The 19,099-nt window shown below is 48.2% G+C and overlaps 1 protein-coding gene across 4 annotated transcripts in view; it reads right to left on the bottom strand.

The window, feature by feature from the left end:
- LOC126516013 (translation initiation factor IF-2-like) overlaps window positions 1-19,099 on the bottom strand; it is a 101,947-nt gene that overhangs the window by 45,706 nt on the left and 37,142 nt on the right. The window contains exons 2-3 of one of the 4 annotated variants that reach the window (XM_050166145.1): window positions 9,680-9,762; window positions 4,476-5,406 (exon numbers count right to left, since the gene is read on the bottom strand). The exons of 2 other annotated variants lie outside the window; for them this stretch is intronic. In XM_050166145.1, the coding sequence (XP_050022102.1) occupies window positions 5,388-5,406; window positions 9,680-9,762 (102 nt within the window). In that variant the 3' untranslated portion in view covers window positions 4,476-5,387. Of the gene's footprint in view, window positions 1-4,475; window positions 5,407-9,679; window positions 9,763-19,099 lie in introns of those variants that run through there. One more of the 4 variants, XM_050166138.1, reaches the window with a different exon arrangement.

Below are 19,099 nucleotides of genomic sequence, written 5' to 3'. Positions count from 1 at the left end.
TCTCTCCTCTGTTTCCTGTTTTCTCTCTGTACAAACCAAGCATCACGCTAAACCAAGGCTCAAGGGAACTGAGAGGGGCAGAGAAAATTCAGTCCTCCTTATGGAAGGAGAACCCTAGAGGCCAACCGTCATCCAGCTTCAGCCTACACCTAAGAGTGGGCCCTCGAAAGCACAGGCCACTCCGGAGCCTTGGGGACTTCTAGCTGCTCTTTTTTAATTGGTTGGTCGGCTCTGCATTGCCGGATATCAACCCTGCCTCACGGTATGCCAGGCCTGATTAGTTGTGCCTCCCTAGAGCTGGCTCACACTTAGATGAGCCCTTGGGCGATCCTAGGAAAGATAATAAAATTGACAAAATTCACTCATGAGTGAAGTTCAACATCAGGCAGAGAGAGGCTGAAACAAATGAGAAAGCATGGTCAGAGCTGTGCCAGCCACACCCTGAGGAGACTTCTGTCGTCCCTGTCTGGTTTCCTTCCTGCTCCCAGATGCATGAAGGCAGGTGGAGATTCTAATTCAGGACTTCAAGACCTGCCCCTGACAACTGGGCGGATCTACTGGCCAGGGCTGTCCCTGTTGGTGGTGGCTACCCCAATACACAGTCAGGTGTACTCCTGCTTCTGAGCGAATCCTGACTCCTGCCCTGCTTGGTTCCTGTTCTACTGCAATGCTCTGTGGTGGCTGAGACACAGGTGGTATTGTGCTTGGGGACAAGGGCCTCCTGCAGGGAGACCTGCGCCCTGGTTTGCAGGAAAGGGTGATCAAGAGACACTCGGAGGGTAGACAAAAAACAAGCCCGACGCAGGCTGCAGCACAGCGCATCAACAGTACGGTTGTGCCGGCTGAGACACTGGAAACTCTGCGTCTCCAGGGATTTGTCCAAATTTAGAAAAGCCGCGGAGGAAGACGCGAGCAGCAAATCCTGGAGATTCAGTGGTGCTGGGTGGTGACCAAGGCTTTGGGCGTGGACAGTGAGGAGAGAGAATGGTTCCTTTTGAAAGTTACCTTTATTTATTTAGTGGGTGTGCTGTGTGCGGGTGTGGCGGTCAGAGGACAACCTGCAATGGTCTGTCTCTCCATCCAGCTGGTGGGTCGCAGGAGATCAGACTCAGGCCATCAGACCTGGCGACAAGTGCCTGTGCCTGCTGAGCCATCATCATCCATCCCAGGCCCAGACTTCTCCGTCTTAAGCCTAGTGGTAGAGACAGCGTGAGCACTGTCCGCACTTGTGCTGGCTAGATTTTCTGCCATCTGACACAAGCTAGTCATTAGATATGGGGGAACCTCAACTGAAAAAAGACTTTATTAAAATCCCCAGCACTCAGGAGGCAGAGGCAGACGGATCTCTGAGTTTGAGGCCAGTTTGGTCTTCAAAGTGAGCTCCAGGACAGCCAGGGCTACAGAGAAACCCTGCCTAAAAACTAAAAGCTAACAAAAATTTGTCTAGTAGGCAAGCTTGTAGGACATTTTCTTGATTGATAATTGATGTGGGAGGGCCCAGCCCACAGTGGGTGGTGAAGTCCTGGGCAGGTGGTCCTGAGCTGTATAAAATAAAGCTGAAGCCAGCCTGGGGAGCGAGCCAGTAAGCAGCACCTTCCATGGCCTCTGCTTTAGTTCCTGCCTCCAGGGTCCTGCCTGCTCATCGACAGTCTGTCATCTGGAAGTATAAGATGGAATAAACTCTTCCCTACCAGGCAGCTTTTGGTCATTGTATTTATCATGGCAACAGAAGAGTAACTAACAGAGTTCATAATGGGTTATTTTAGTTAAAAATTTTAATGAACACTGAAGTAAACATTGATCGTATACCCGAGCACACAGGAATGCTGTAGTTCCTCAGCGTAGGGTGGCTATCAGGGATTGCAAGCAGGGTTTCCTGTGTGCTAAACATGTGCTCTCTACCTCAACTATCTTTTTCTTTCCTCTCCTCCCACCTTTTAGAAACATGATCTTATATAGCCCAGGCTGACCTCAAAACTGCTATGTAGCCAAGGATGGCCTTAAACTTCTGATCTTTCTGACTTCAGCTTACAAGTGCTGAGATTGCAAGTGTGTACCACCGAGTTTGGGCAATTCTTTCTCTCCTTTCCTTTTCATCTACTTTGTTTTTAAGATTTACTTTTATTTTCTGTATGTGTATGTGTGTCTGTCTTTTTCAGTATATGACACACAGTGTTGGTGCCCTCTGAGGCCAAAAGAGGGCATCCGATCCCCTGAGGCTGGATTTATGGGCAGTTATGAGTAGGTGCTGGGAACTGAACTCAGGTCTCTGGAAGAGCAGCTACCATGCCTAACTCAATTTTTTGAAAAATGTAAGAAGGCTGCGAAGAAAGATATTCTTAGGTGACAGAATTACTTATTTCCTTTTCTGTGTCTGAACTGAGGTTAAACAAGTGGCTAGGCCATCAAAATGGCTTCTAGGGGTATCAAATTTTTTAACATCGCAACATGACATTGTTACGCCCCATTTATTGCTTCCAGGGACACAAGCTGTTTACATGCCTCAGACTGGACACATCTGAAAATGCATCATTTTATGCAACTTGAAGTTCCAGACATGGAGGGACATATGCAGAGATGCGTAATGGCGTCACTGAGAACAAGGCCCTGTATCTTCTCTGCCGTCCTCAGCACCTTGGGCTCACAGCTTTAGTTGGTCCTCACGACCACAATGTGATCATTGCCTAGATCCCAGTGTCATCACCTAGATCCCAATGTGATCATTGTCTAGATCCCAATGTGATTGCCTAGCCACAGAGCTCAGCTGTCAACAGCCACATCCAAAGAGAAAAAAGAGAGAAGTTCTTACTTCAGAATCGTTTATGACGAGGGAGAAAGCTCGTCCCAGAAATCCCTCTACGGATGTCCCTTTAAGTCCCTTGCCACAGCCTTGTTGGAAGATAAGGCAGGCAGTGAGGATCTATTAGCATTTATCTAACAGTTACCTATTAGCATCTCCAGCCTCTAAGGGGAGGCAGCTCTCCCAGGAAGGAAAGCACATGAAGACTGGCACTCAGGATTGTGCCCAGGGAAGAAGGTGACCAGACTGGTCTGCCTGCAACAATATCTGCACCTCTAACCCCTGCTTTGTGACATCATCTTCAAGACTCACCCAGCTGTTAAAATCACCTCTCATCACAAACACCACTGTGAAAACAGCTCCATGATCAACCGGTACTTTTCTACCTCACACCTCTGTGCACGAGGTTCCTCAGCCTGGAAGCATTCCCGTCTTCATTGTTCTAGACGTAGACACAGAATCCCATCTCAAAGATAGCCCTCAAACACCCTTTTCCAGTGAAGCCTTTGAACCTCCCCAAAAGACCTAAAATATCTTCGGGCAAAGGTTGACTCCTCTCTGAGGTCTCCTGGGGAGCGCGCACAGGATCTGTGGGTCCAGAGAATGAGGGGGGCTGCTCTGCCCTCTGAGCTGCAGAGGAAATGCATGAGAGCGCTTTGTCCTCACAGGCGACCACAGAGTCACAGCACCTAGGAAGACTTGTCAGGGGATGGCAGGGGATGAAGTGCTGGGGCCTCAGTGCTGACAGGTCGCCTGTGGGTTCAACACTGCAGAAATCCCAAGCTCTTGGGAGCTTTGTTTCCAGGAACTATAGGAAGGAACCATCTCGAACACTCTGCTCTCTCTCCGAGCTAGCTCTACCGTCAGGAATGGGCCCCCTGGAGATTGGCTCAGCACAGGTTGACAGTCTGCAGGAGTGAACACTCACCTCCAGACCCTTCTACTCATCCTGTCCTCCCAAGGGACACGCGTGGAGTTCGCAGCTAGAGCACAGCCCATTAAATGCTGACACAGGGCTGCAGAAGGCATCCCCTCCCTACCGAGCCACCACACAGGAAAGGCCCTATTTATAGTAGTTCCTTTAACCTGGTACATCCCGTCCCTACCTAGAAGATAACACACTAAAAGACAAAGAGTCATTATTTGGAAGCTGGGTGTGGTGGTGGCCACCTGTGATGCTAGCTCTCTGGGAGGCAGACCCGCTATTGCAGCGAGTTCAAGGTCAGCCTGGGCTACACAGTGAGACAGTCTCAGAAAGCTAAGCAAACAAAACACACAATCTGAAGGGGACCAGACCAGAAGTGGCAGGAATGCTGGGGTTACCAGACCAGAAAGTAAAGGTTTTATTGATTTTTGTTTTGTTTTGAGACAGGCGAGACTGAAAGTCGCTATGGAGGTTAAGATGATCCTCCTGCCTCCACTTCCTGAGTCCTGGGATTGCCGGCATTTGATGGAGGAAGGTCATTGAGCAATAAAGAAACTGCTTGGCTGGCCCTGATAGGTTAAAGCATAGGTGGGAGGAGTAAACAGAATAGAATTCTGGGAGGATTAGGAAGTGAGGTCAGACTCTGCTCTGCTCCCAGAAAGACCCGACAGCTCTGCTCTCTGGAGCAGAGACGCCATGCTCAGCTCTCCAGGGTAGACAAGATCTGCGCTCTGAGGCAGACGCATGAAGCTCAGACCCAGGATGGACTTAGGTTAGAATCTTCCCGGTAAGCGCACCTTGGGGTGCTTACACACATTATTAGAAATGGGTTAGAACAATATGTAAGAGCTAGCCAATAAGAAGCTGGAACTAGCCGGGCCAAGCAGTGTTTAACAGAATACAATTTGTGTGTTGTTATTTTGGGCATGAGTTAGCAGGCGGCCGGGGTGCTTGGGACGCAGCCCTGCCGCTCCTATTTCAACAGGCATTCATTACTGTACTTAGTTTATGTAGTACTGGGAGTAGAACCCAGCTTCGTGCATGGTAAGCAAGCGCTCAGCCAACTGAGTTATAGCCCAGCTCTCTTGGGAACAATCTTTCTGTGTAGCCCGTGCTGGCCTCACACTTGCAGTGGTTCTCCTGCCTCCGTCATGCTTGGGTTTGGAGCTTGTGCGAGTGCACACTGACGGCATATCAGTGCTCCTGTGCACTGGCTAAATGCAGATGGCTGCTCCCTTTCACCTGCTGCTCCATTCTCAGGCTCCACATGGAGGCAAGACTGCAAAAGCTGCTCTTGTCAGCAAGTTTCAAGTTCAGTTACTGGGGACCTAATTCAGTAGAAGAGTATGTGCAAACACCAGGTCCTTGACTTGATCATTAGTACAGACAAATCAAAGTTTCATATTCAAGAATATTAAGGGTTGAGAATATGGTGGTGGGGCTGAGCCTCATCGCAGCGACTTCCACTCAATTGGTCTCCATTACTTGCTCCTTCAAGCCAATCACGAGGCCCAGGGAAGACGGTGGCGAACTGACTCGGACCTGTATCCTGTGGTACTTCTCTTGAGCAGAGTATGAAGTCCCGGGAGCTCCAAGGGTTTTGAGAGGAAGCCAAAACGAAAGGCACAGGGATGGTTGTTGTCAGTGTGATCGACCGGGCAGTCACCTGGGAGATAGGCCTCTGGGCAGGCAGAAATGGAGACAACACACACAAAACATAAGCATACAAGAATTGAAGTTACTGGTGGCGCACGGCTTTAATCCCAGCACTTGGGGGGCAGAGGCAGGCGGATCTCAGTGAGTTCAAGGCCAGCCTGGTCTACAGAGAGAGTTCCAGGTCAGCCAGGGCTACACAGAGAAACCCTGTCTCAAAAAAAAAAAAAACAAAACAATAAAATAAAACAAAAAGAAGTAAATTTTTTTTTCTCATATAGAATAGGCTGACCTTGAGCTCCTGATCCTCTATCTTTACCTCCAAGTCCTGGGGTTACACCATGACCATAGCTGACTTCTGCCAACCCCTTTGAAGACAGTCATTAGAATCAATGCTCAAATTGCACCTCTTTTCTTTAGACTCGGGGTCTCACTGGATAGCCCTGGCTGGCCTGGCACCCACTGTGTAGATCAGACTGGCCTTGAGCTCACAGAGACTCACTGGCTTCTGCCTCCCAACGACTGGAACTAAAGGTGTGTGTCACGTCTGACCTGCACTTACTTCCACACTCAGAAATTCTTTTTCCTTTACATTGATTTCACACCGAATGTCTTTCTACACCACTGACTAAATCATTTAATCTTTTTCTTTTCGTTTAGACAAAAGCCCACAAACTCACTATGTGGCTTCTGATAACATTTAACTTCTGATTCTCCTGCCTCCAACCTCTCAAGTGCTGGAAATACAAACCTGAGAGACCACACCCAGTTTTATGGGGTGCAAAGGATCAACCCCTGGGGACTGTGCTTGCTGGGTAAGCAATCTACCAACTGAGCTACACCCTCAATACCCAGACGCAGCTTAAAGACTGAAGTTCTCAGAATCAGCTTCCAATACATCAGAGCCTTCTTTTTCTGACCTAGCATCTGCGAAATGGCTGCAGGTTTGGGTAGGAAGGGAAGGCAAATGTGGAGGAGACACCGCCAGAAAACAAGTATTGCAGCTGGTTTTCTCTTAAGCAACAGCACTATCTTTAACTGGTGAGTCAGAATTCTTCAAAATAGAGTCAGGCACTGATAAGGATGGAGATGGACCTGTGGAGTGCATCCTGAGTAATTCCTATCTTCATGTGCGTGTCAGAGAATGCAGGAGTGCACGTACACAGGACTGGATGCTATTGTCTCATACACCTAGGTCTCCCTGCAACCAACAGACACAATGAACACCCAACCTAGGAGGCTGCTGCTGGTGTGAAACAGAGTGTAGGGGGTTTTGTCTGTTTGTTTGGGACTCGGGGGGGGGGGGGTGTTTTGCTTCTTGAGGCAGTCTCCCTAGCTGGCCTGGAACTTGCTATGTAGATCAGGCTGGCCTCAAACTCAGATCCTCCTGCTTCTGCCTTCTGAATGTGACTGCTGAGATCAGAAACATGCACCACCATACATGGTTTTTGTTTTTCTAAACGAAGTTCAGAAACGTTTCAAAAGTTATTCATTGGTTTCTGTGTATGTGTGTGTGTGGCTGTGCTTGGCTGTGCATGTGCCCCACATGGGCCCCCTCCCCCATTAGACTGCCACTGTTCAGACACCAGGTCTGAAAAGACTGTCTGTGGCACTCTCGTGACACGCTGTGCATTGAAAGGCAGGTGGTATCACGCCAGGTTAGAGGGCAACGTGTTGAAGTCTGGGGACAGAACGTGGGTCATCAGACTTGTGAGACATATCACCAGTCCTGGTTTTGCAGGGGTGGGGGTTGTTTTTTGTTGGTTTGTTTTTTGGGTATTTTGTGTGTGTGTGTACTTTTTCATTTTGTTGTTTTGAGACTAGGTCTCGGTCACTATCTAGTTGGCTGGGAATCTAGTCTACCGACTTGCTGGCCTTGAATATGCGGCGTGTCTCCTTCCCCCACCTCCTGAGCTCTGGCGTTATACACTATAAGCTATGTATATCTTGAACTTGCCTTTTCATTGGGCACATACTGTACAACAATGATGAAAAGTGGGCTGTAGTAAATCTATAAACCTACAACGTGGTTGTCCATTGTTTCGTGTACTGCATGTAATCGTATAATTGAGCTGGTCTTGGGGACCAGATCCAGGGCCGTGCCTTTGTAGGCGAGTGCGCTGCCACTGAGTCACAAGCAGCCTACTAGACCTTTCCATTCTGGGCAGCCAATCATGTTTGCTCGCTCTGGGAGCACTGTAGGCATTAGTCATTACCTTCACCTTCATCGTATGTGCGGACCATGGATGACCAAACCATACGTGTTGGGCACATTGTTAGGTCTCAAAAACCGGGGACAAGTTGCTAATGTGCCTGTGACATGTGACTCCGTGAACCTATGCAAGGGGCTGGGGACTATGAGATGGGACTCTTCTTCATCTGTGAACTGCCTGAACACAGTATGCCCACCCAGCCAAGCCTGGCACAGAAGGAGGCACTTCCAAGCTGGTCTCTGTCACAGATGTGGGCAGGACAACTTCCTCCAGGACGGTGTCTGTGGTGGCTCTGACCACAGGCTGAGCAAGAACTCGGTACCACCAAAATCCGTGTAGGAGGAAGTCAAAGACCATATAATAGCCTGAGAGAATATCAGCCCCAACCCTAGGGCTCCATTAGCTTCATCCTCCCCTCTTCTCTTTCCTTTCTCTCCCTCCCTCCCTCCACCTCTCTGGTACTAGGGATTGACTCCAGGGCCTTTGTGGTGGTCAGAATGGGAATGGCCTCCATAGGCCCGCTTCATCCCAGGAACAGTTTGAAAAGGATTAGGAGGTGTGCCCTTGTTAGAGAAGGTCTGTCACTGGGTGTGGGCTTTGAGGCTTCCAAAACCTTTACCAGGCCCAGTGCTTCTCTCTTGCTGCCTATGGTTCAAGATATAAAGTTCTCAGTAAAATTCCAGAGCCATGACTGTCCACTTCCCACCAAGAAGACTATAGACTAACCCTATAAAACTGTGAGCAAGCCCCCAATCAAATGCTTTTTTTTAAAAGATTTATTTATTTATTATGTATTATGTATTCCTTCCATGTATTATGTATACAACATTCCTTCCATGTATGTTTGTATGCCAGAAGAGGGCACCAGATCTCATTATAGATGGTTGTGAGCCACCATGTGGTTGCTGGGAATTGAACTCAGGACCTTTGGAGGAGCAGGCAATGCTCTTAACCACTGAGCCATCTCTCCAGCCCTCAAATGCTTTTTTTAATGAGAGTTACCTTGGTCACGACACAGCAATACAACACTGACTTAGCGCCCTACTCAAACCTGTCCAGGAAGTACTATACCATGGACCCACATCCCCAGCCTTGCTGCCCTTTAGGGCCAGGGCCACCTTCACTCCTGGGGTGTGGTGTGGTGTCTCTAAGAATGCAGCTGACAGTTACAGTCCTCTTCACTCCCAGGGTGCGGGGAGGCTTCCTAAGAACACAGCAAACAGCTACAGCCCTTTGTCAGTTTTCTGACCTGAGGGTGCAGACATGAGCAGGGACAGAGGAGGCCAGCTGTGCAGCCAGCTGCCACCTTAACTGGGCTTACTTTTGCTGTGTTATTTTTAGATCCTGGTTATATTTACATCTTTTAGACTCTATTGTTGACTCCTGGTGGTCAGTTTTTCATATGAGATCAGCATGTTGGGGTTTGGAAGGCTACAGGTGGATCAGTTTTCAAATTTCATCTAGACCAAGAGCAGAACTTTCTGAGTTACCTTTGTATTCTCAATACTAGTGCAGGGCTGTACAGAGGGGCCCTGCAGAAAAGGGTGCCTTCCTGCGGGACTGTGGCTGAAATGTAGCTGGGTTTTCCTTTACACAGTCCTCCATAAGTGAAATATAAAATACAGTTTAGTCTGGCTTGGGGTGTGTGTGTGTGTGTGTGTGTGTGTGTGTGCCCATGAGAGTGGAGGCCAGAGGTCCAGCGTCAGGTGTCATTCTCAATCACTCTCCACCATATTTTTTGGGGACAAGGTCTCTCACTGAACCCAGAGCTCACAATTCAGCTGGGCTGACTAGCCAGGAGCCCCAGACCCTCCACGCTTTTTGTTCTATGTGGGCTCTAGACAAACTAGGGTGCTTACCCTATATGACAGACAGGTGCTTAGCACCAGAGCCGTCTACAATCCATCTTACAAATTAATGAAACATATACATCTTTCCATTACCATTAATGCTTCCTAGATATTTTATGTCTCCATAGTCTAATATTAATAATTTAGTAAAGCCTTAAATGACTGTTCTATCGCTGTGGAGCAGCACCGTGGCTAGGCAACTCTTGACAAGGCCAGCTTTAACTGGGGGCTCACTTACAGTTTCAGAGGCTTAGTCGTTGTCATCACGGTGGGGAGCATGGCATCACACGGGCGCTGGAGCAGGAGCTGAGGATTCACATCCTGGTCCAAAAGCAGGCAGACCAGCAGAGAGAGAGAAAAGCTGGATTTGGCATGGGCTTTTGAGTGACAAAGACCTTCCAACAAGGCCACACCTTCCAGCCCTCTTCATCCTTCTCAAACAGTGCCATGCTCTGGTGACTAAGCATTCAAACACGAGCCCATGGGGCACTATTTGTAGTCAAGTCACCAGAGTACGGCCGTGTCACAGATCTCTGAGCTGCTCTCTCAGTGTCAGCATTTGAATTATTTTCTATTATTACAGATAAAATTGTGTTCAATTTTTTTCATCTACATTTTAGTTTCTTAGATTTCCCTGAACTGGGATTATGGGGCGAGGTGGCATGAATGGCTTTTGTTCATTTGATAGTTGAAGACATATCATCTTGTGGTTTTAATCTGTATTTCTTTCCTTGTTGATGATGTCAAGTATTTTCTTAATCTTTGTTTGCTAGTTTTATTTCCTTCTTGGTGAGCTGTTTATATCCTTTGTCTGTTTCCTGTTAGGCCTTGGCATTTTTCACATGAATTTGTCCTCGTTCCCACCATAAGATTCCCAGGCTTTGTCTTAATCCTAGCATTTGTCTTGGTCTGAATTTCAATGCTGCTAGAGTATTCGCTTGTTGGTACAAATATTTTTCTTAGCCAGGTGGTGGCGCACGCCTTTAATCCCAGCACTTGGGAGGCAGAGGCCAGCAGATCTCTGTGAGTTCGAGGTCAGCCTGGTCTACAAAAGCTAGTTCCAGGAAAGGCACCAAAGCTACAGAGAAAACTTGTCTCAAAAAACCCAAATAGATATATTTTCCCGTAACGTAAGAGTTTTTCCCTCGTGCTTTTCCTCCACCTTCTCCTTTTCTTCTTTTTGAGAAGTGACTGTAGAAACACAAGATGGCTTCAGCAGTATCATCTGCCCTCTCTAATCCAGGTTCCGTCACAGATTCGCTGCCACCTCCCCATTTCCAAAGGCTCTGCAGGCTCCTGGACTCCAAATACGTCTTCTCAACTCCTTTAATCCCCTAGGCAACAGCTCATCTAGCCCAGGGTTTTGAATGACTTAACCCCACCCCAGTTTCTACTGCCAGCCTGGACCGCCTGTCCCGGCCACTCCAGACTCCACACCTTCTCTTGGCTGCCCAACAGGAATCCCAAACGGTTCCTTTTCTTACTGCTGAGTAAATACCTCACAAAAGCAACTCAAAGAAGAAGGGGTTCATTCCAGCCACAGTGTGGAGGTAGGATCATGATGTAGGAATGGGGGTCACAGAGTGGCTCTAGAATTCGGAGTAGGAAGATGAATTTTCTTGCTTAGCTCACTTTCTCCTTTTCATTCACCAGACCCCGGTCCACGGGATGCTACGGCCCATATTCAGGGTAGGTCTGCCCTGCTCAGCTAAACTTCTCTGGAAAGAGCCTCATGATTTATACCATGATATTTAAACATCCATTTGAGTCGACAATGAAAATTAAGCATCACTTATGGCTTTCACATCAAAGTCTTGTTTGTTTTGAGGCAGGGTCTCATGTGGCCCAGGTTAGCCTTGAACTTCTAATCCTCCTGCCTTTGCCCTCCAACTCCCAGTTTAAATTACAAGCATGCACCACCATGACCAGCTTCAAATTCTTTTTTTTTCCCTTTAATTATTTTATTTTAATTTTTGAGTCAGGGTTCCTCTGTGTAACCCTGGCCATCCTGAAACTTAATATATAGACCAGGCTAGCCTTAAACTTGGAGATCTGTCTGCATCTATCTGGGAATAAAGGCCTGCACAGGTTCAAACTCTTGACACCCTGATGTCACCCTGCATCCTAGGGAATTTCATTTTAAAGGTCTGCGGTCATCCTTGACTCCTGCCTGTCAAGCTCTGGGTCACCAGAAAGTCCCTGCTAAACACATCTGGAGTCCAACCAGTTTTCCCCACTTCCAAACACGTCTCAGCGGTCAGCGGCCATGTTCCTTTCTCTCTTAGCCCTTCTGTGATCATGATCTATCCTTTGAAAATGGGGCAGATCATGCCTCACCACCATGCAGAACCTTCCGGGATGTTTGCTGTTGGTTGGTTGGTTTATTTTGACTATTTCCTGGCTTCTAGGTGATCTTCACAATCCCTCCTTCCCTGTCTGTTTTCTTTGCTCACTCAGCTCCAGCCACACTGGTTCTGTGATTCCTTAATGATGCCAGTCACCTGTGCTCCCACCGCTGGGTAAATAATTTCGTTTAATTGTTATTGAGCCATACATTTTTCTCCACTTCCCTCCCTTCCTCCCTCTCCCGTGACCCCCACACTCTTAATTTACTCAAAAGATCTTGTCTTTTTCTCCTTCCTGTGTAGATCCATGTATGTCTCTCCTTGTTGTAAAAATTAAAAACAGAACCAGGCACTAACCTTTGACAGTGTATCTGATCTCGTCCACCATTTTCTTTTTAATAAAATACCCTTGCTGCTTTGCAAATCTGCATGGACTTTTGAATAAGCGTCCAAACACCTGGAAAGACCCAGCCTAGACCAGTGTCAATCCTGCCTGCCTTCCTTTTTTGTTTCAGTATTCCGGATCAAACTCGGGGTCTTGCGCATGCTAGACAACTGGGTTGCATTTCTAGCCCTAATCCAGCATAGTGGTGCCCAGAATTTAGATGCCTTCCCCTAGCTGCAAGGGAAGCTGAGAGGGGAGGCAAGGGAGAAAGCAGAGGATGACGAGAGTGGGAACATTTTCAGACCCTCCCCGAGAGCTGCTGAGTCAGAAATGCTGGGGTCATGGCATGAGTACCAACAATCCACTTGGTCATGGACCTTCCGGAAGATTCTCATATTCTGAGACTAGTGAATCATAGCCATGTGATGGGGAGGGTTTATTTGTTTGTCTCTGTTTTGGGAAAGAGTCTCGTGTATTCCAGAAGGGCCTGGAACTTGCTATGCAGCCAAGGGAAATCTTAAATTTCTGATTGATTGATTGATTGATTGATTGATTTTTACCTCCTGAATGCTAGTATTATAGGTGGTGAGCCAGCACACCCCATTTATGGGCTGCTGGGGATAACCAAGGGCCCCCTCCACGCTAGACAAACATCACACCTACTAAGCTGCTTCCTGGCTCCCACTGTAGCCAGAATTGTGGGGTCTCGTGGGGTGGAAAGAGTCCTGGACAAGCTCATATAGCACCGGTTTTCTTTGTGGAAGTTCTGTTACTTGGTCACCAGAAGACATTAGCTTTCTGACCTACAGAATGAGAGTGACAAGAGCTACACTGGTTTCATCCAATAAACTGTAGCAACCAATTTAAATACTGTAGACGAAAACACTGGTGCCTGTAAATCATTAGACAAATGTTTTGATTTTTGAAAGATTCTAAGAAGTTCTAAATGAGTTGGGTCTCAAGTTCAGAGACAAAATAAAACTGAAAAGAATATGATGGTGATGGCCTTCGTCAGCAAAGAACCAGAACTGACCCAAGGAGGAGTTTCTAACAGAGACGCAGTGGAGACATCACTGTGCTGTCTGGACTGTGCTATGGTCAACATTCCAGACAAAGGAAACTCCCTTGACGAAGCCTGATGTTTGAGGATTGCGCAGAGCCAATCGATACAGGGTCAAGCCTTGTACCAACTCCTAGACAGGCAGCATTTTATTACACTCTCTTTCTATTCTGCATCAGGACCTCATTGTCACACTATGGAGCTCAGCCTGGTCTGGCGTTCACTACCTAGAAACTCCAACCAGAGTCTCGGGCCTCAGCTTCCCAAGTGGAGATTACAGACATATGCTAACACACCCAGCTTGGGTTTCCGTCTTTCACAGACATTTCCTGGGGTCAATAATGACAGTGGGATTTTGCCATAGCTTTCTCTACAGCTAATGTAGCTGACGTGATGGGCAGAGTACAAATGTCTGGGAAACCAAACCTACCCATAAAAGGCGTAAAGAGATGATAGAAAGGTTACAACAGTCAATAACAGAAATAGAAACCGAAACCACAGAAACTCAAAAAAAAAAAAAATGCACCATTACAAAACACCGTTTGGGGTGGCTGCTCCAGGTGGTTTCCAGAAGAGGAAGGAGGTAAAGGTGGCTTCATAACAAACACTTTGGAGGGTAGTGGAACGGGGGTACTCAGGACGACCGGTGAGAAGCTAGGAAACAAATTCGGGAGATTTCGGATTGAAAAGACGAGAGGTTATTGTCTGAGCACAAGTATGCACCAACCCTTACGGATAAAGCCTGCTCCCTCCACTGCCTGTCCCTTCGTTCCACCAAACTGCACTCGGAGCCGTTTTCACTGTGAACTGAGACCAGTTCTCAACGTCCAGGAGGCGCCCGGTCATAGCTAGTTTTGCCCTCAGGAAACTTGGACAAGGCCTGGAAACTGTCCTGACAGCAGGGCCCTACTGAGGCCAGGGGTTTGACCTGCCTCTTCAGGTGAGCCTGTGAGCAGGAGGAAGTGTTGCCAGGGTGAGACCGTGGAGTAGTTAGGAGACTTTGTGTGTCTATGGAATTGGTCTGTACAAAATGTGAAGCCAAGGCTTATTTATTGATTGATCTGTTTAACGTTTGGGCTGCAACGCCAAGTGCTATGATAAGAGAGTTTGTAGAAACAACATTGCAAAGCCACATATTCCCTGGCTCCAAGAGGATATGGTCGGCATGTGGGAATCCAATGATGTAACCCTCTGAAACGGCTGAGGAGACCTGCCAAGCTCACCATCAAGTTGACCACGCTCAGTTCAAACTAATAGGCCAAGGCTGGGTCAGTTTCAAAATACACAATCTTTGGACCTGCTTTCTAAGGTGTTTTAGTTCTTCAGACAGGCAAACAAGGCCCATTTTCCCCCCTGCTCCTGCCATGAACCTCTGACCCACTTCACCTCACGGGCCTTGAGTATCTGGTATATAGGCCGCCGCGGCAGCTGTCACTTGCTATATGAACAGGTCTCCCCCTCTGAATCCCGAAACAGAATTCTGATTAGTGCTTCTTAAAGAAAGGGTTAAAATGCAGCTTGGTGGCTCTCAACATCTGCAGGATGCTAACCCCTGGGGTCAGGCGCAGGCCCCAGGGACTCACAGGTTATGTGACAGGAGTGACATTTAACACCTCCGGATCCCAGCCCTTCTCAGGTAGGTGACTGCCCCCACCTGTCCTCCAGGCAGGTTCAGCTTCTCAGTGACACCCTTCTCGTCAGTGCCATACCCCGGTGTCATTTCCCCCCAACAGAAATCGGAGACGGAGCCAAAATTCCCTGCCTCTCATCCCCTCTGGCTGCACTGTGTCCTTGCTAGCATTTTCGCTTTCTTTCTTTTCCTTCACTTCTGTTCTGTTTTTGAGACAGACAGTCCAGGTGGGGCTCTCTAACTTGCTCTGTAGCTGAGATCGGCCCCAAGCCTGCTGCCCTCCTGCTTCTGCTTCCCAAGGGCACAGGTGTATATCATTATGTCTGCCTCAAAATGTCTTTTAAAAGGATTTCTTGGGCGATGGTGGCGCACACCTTTAATCCCAGCACTCAGGAGGCAGAGGCAGGCGGATCTCTGTGAGTTCGAGACCAGCCTGGTCTACAGAGCTAGTTCCAGGACAGGCTCCAAAGCCACAGAGAAACCCTGTCTCGAAAAACAAAACAAAACAAAACAAAACAACAACAACAACAACAAAAAGGATTTCTTGGGACTGGAAAAGAGGGCGCAGTGATTCTTGCAGAGGTCCCGGGTTCAGTTCCCAGCACACAGCCTGTCTGGAATTCCAGTTCCGGGACATGACACCCTCTTCTGGTCTCCTTGGGCACCAGGCACACAGGGTGCTCTCACACACTAAGACAATCTTAAAAGGATTGCATTATTGTTTGAACTGAATTGTGCCCCCACCCCGACCTTGAAATTCAGAGAGCAGCCAGACAGGAAAGGTGGTGAGTTAGAAACAGACCACTGGGGTAGGTACTGATCTGGCTGCTTGACCCCAGATGTCTACCCTAGAAAAGGCAAAACTGTATGAACTGTTCTGCAACCTGCCTATTCTGGGGACCTGGAGAGGCTGCTGAGCAGATAAATAAATACAGTTAGACTTCTTTTCTGTTCTGTTTTTTTTTTTTCCCCCCAAGACAGGGTTTCTCTGTGTAACAGTCCTCGCTGTCCTGAAACTTGCTTGTAGACCAGGCTGGCTCAAACACACAGAGATTCGCCTGCCTCTGCCTCCCGAGTGCTGGAATCAAAGATGTGTGGGCCACCACCGACCGGCTCAGCTGGACCTTTTAAATTCTGTTTTTTAAATTTATTTATATATATGAGTCTCTGGCTCACATGTATATCTGTGTACTACATTTGTGCCTGGTGCTGACTGAGGAGGGCAGTAGAGTCTCTGGAACCAGGGTTATGAACAGTAGTGAGCCACTATGTGGGTGCTGGGAATCAAACCCAGGCCTTTTTCAAGAATAAGTGCTCTTGCTAAATGGCGGTGGCACAGGCTTTTAATCCCAGCTTTCAGGAGGCAGAGGCAGATGGATCTCTGGGAGTTTGAGGCCAGCCTGGTCTACAGAATGAATTCCAGGAAAGGCTCCAAAGCTACAGAAGAACCCTGTCTCGAAAAACAAAAACAGAAACAAAAACAAAAAAGTTCTCTTCACCACCGAACCAGCCCCCCAGTTAGATTTCCTATTTCTATTGCCCCTTTTAACCTCGCACACCCAGGATCCCACCAGTCCCCACAGACTGCTGTTTCAGGGTCATCGCTGACACTACCCAACAGGCCCAGGCCTGCCTGGGCCACCACTGGGACTTCCTCGCAGCCGCTCGGATTCTCTGGTGGTGGTGCTATTTCAGCCATGGTCTCATTCCCCACTCTCTTCCGTGACTACAAGACTGGGGAGTCGCGTCCTTACCTCAGCTTTCCCACCGCTCCCTGGAGCTGCGGCCCTGCCGTCCCCACTGATAAGACCTACAGAGTATTCCCAGTCCAGCGCCAGCTCCGTCTCCTGTTCCCTTCTCCAGAGAAGTCAGAACCCCAGCATCCTCCCTCCCCACCACCCGGCACATACCTCAGAACACTTAACAGCCTCACCCCGATACAACAGTTCACCCCACTTCTGCTGCTGCCACCCTGCTTCCCACCTCCCTCCTCACCTCTGGGCTCATTCTGACTAAGGTCCCTGCTGATTCCTGAGCCTATTCACGTCTCATAGACTTTTTTTCTTTTTCAATACTAGGGATGGTAGGCAAGTGGTGGGCAGCTGAGCTATATCTCCGACCTTTAGTTTTTTGTTTTTTTTCTTTTAATTTTTTTTTCTTTTGAAACACAGTCTTAAGTTGCCCAGGCAGGACTTGTCATCTTCCTGCCTATCCCTCTGAGTCAGGGGGCGACAGAGACTCACACTGCAAAACCCGGTTTGCAGATTTGCTCTGACTTGCACGTTCCCTTTGACTGTGGCCCTGTCCGGCTGTGACCACACTGCCTTCTGTCCCGACCCTTTGGCTATGTTATGTTGCCAGTCTTCTGTGCCCCTGGGTGGTGCAGGCTCACAGACTCACACTCCTTCCACACCCTCTGTGGGTCACTGAGGGCTCAAAGCTCACCCCCTGGAGAGGTCTTTCTTGAAACCCTCCTCTCACCAGCACTTGCTGGAAGGTTAGAGAAGCCAGCAGACTCGGGTTACAGCCCAGCCATGTGCCAAACATTGTATCCGATACTTCATATTCTTACCTCAGTTAGCCCTCGGCACAACCTTTAAAAGGGCCTTCAAGAACTGCTTATTTTATACATCAAAAACAAAGATGAAGGGCAGTCAATGCCAGGTTCGAAACCAGGCCTCCAAAGCATCATTTCCCGTACCCACCCTGAATTCTGTCCTGAGCTGTGGGTAACCCGGCTCCAAGGAGCTGGCTCTCTATGGCACTTCCGTTTCATCGGGAAAGCCATTCAGGTGTGCCGGCGTGTACTAGGGAGGGACAGTCAGATAATACAAGGCCAGGTCAGAGTCCAGCCTGCCTACAATCCCACACCTGGAAGGCTAAAGAGCAGCACTGCCACAAGTTCAAGGCCAGCCTAAGCTACAGAAGGAGACTTTGTCTCAAACAAGTAAACAAAATAAAACAAAAACCCAACCAAACAAAAAGCAGCAACAACAAAGAACAAAATTTGGGTTTGTAGGCATAAATTTACTCATGGTGTCTAGACACCTTTATGGGTTCATCTTATCTTCAAAGACTCAAAAAATGATGATCTTTGGCTCTTTACTCAGGTGGGCTTGGGACTAAAGTTCACAGAAACCATTAAAACTTTTACAATTGCCAGGCAGTAGTGGCGCACGCCTTTAATCCCAACACTCAGGAGGCAGAGGCGGGTGGATCTCTGTGAGTTTAAGGCAGTCTGGTCTATAGAGTGAGTTCCAGGACAGCCAGGGCTACACAGAGAAACGCTGTCCCAAAGAACCAAACAAAAAAACAAAAACGAGAACTCAGCCTCTGGAGCACCTTTAGGGATCATCCCCATTTAGGAATGACCTTACCACCACCTCCCGACTACAACGGTGAGTCTTAGTATAACCACACAAGTAGACTCTCATCTGCATCTACCCGGCAACCAAGGCAACCAAGGAGCCGAAAGGTAAATCGGGGGCTTCACTGAGCTGCAGAGCCGTCATTGACACGAGATCCCTTCATGCTCCCTAAGCGGGTGTTTGTTCCCACAGCCCACACTAGCCTAAAACCCACTATACAGCTCAGGCTGTTCTTAAACCTACGGTAATCCTCCTGCCTCAGTCTCCTGTGCACCACCATGAGGCCCACACTTGTTGAGGGTGCATCTTTTCAGTGTTCTGAAAACAGAACTCTAACTGGGCTGCCAGGTCACAACAGCTTCTGGGCTGGGGATGCAGCTCCGAGGTAGAGCTTTGGCCTAATATGCGCAAGGCTTTGGGTTCCAGTCTCCGCACCCTGCAGCCTTCATAACTTCTCTAAGCTGTCTTCTCGGTTTTTGTCTTGTTCTGTGATTTGGTGCTGCAGGTAGAACCCAGGCTTTCCGGGCATTCTAAGATCCACCACAGAGCTACATCTTTTCAAACCCTGTTTCCATATGGTGACTAGGAAGAAAGTCTTTGGGCTGGCACAATGACGTAGTGAGTTAGGGCACTTGTCCCCAAGCATAGTGACCTTCACTGGATCCTGGAGACCCTCAAAGCGGGAGGAGAGAACTGACTCTCACAAACTGTCTCTGACCTCTACACTCCTCATGCACTCACACACACACACACACAATAAAAAATTACAATGTAAACAAAAACCTTCACACTAGGGAGGCTGAGGTAGTAGACTATGAATTTGAAGTTGTCTGGACTATATATTAAGACTGCATCTCAGCCGTCAGGTAG

The sequence above is a fragment of the Alexandromys fortis genome, unplaced genomic scaffold, assembly GCF_014885135.2.
Source record: "Alexandromys fortis isolate MF-2015 unplaced genomic scaffold, M_Fortis_MF-2015_v1.1 scaffold_18, whole genome shotgun sequence".
Lineage (NCBI taxonomy): Eukaryota > Metazoa > Chordata > Mammalia > Rodentia > Cricetidae > Alexandromys > Alexandromys fortis.
Note: the sequence above shows the minus strand (reverse complement) of the source record. Positions and strands in the feature narration are given on the sequence as shown.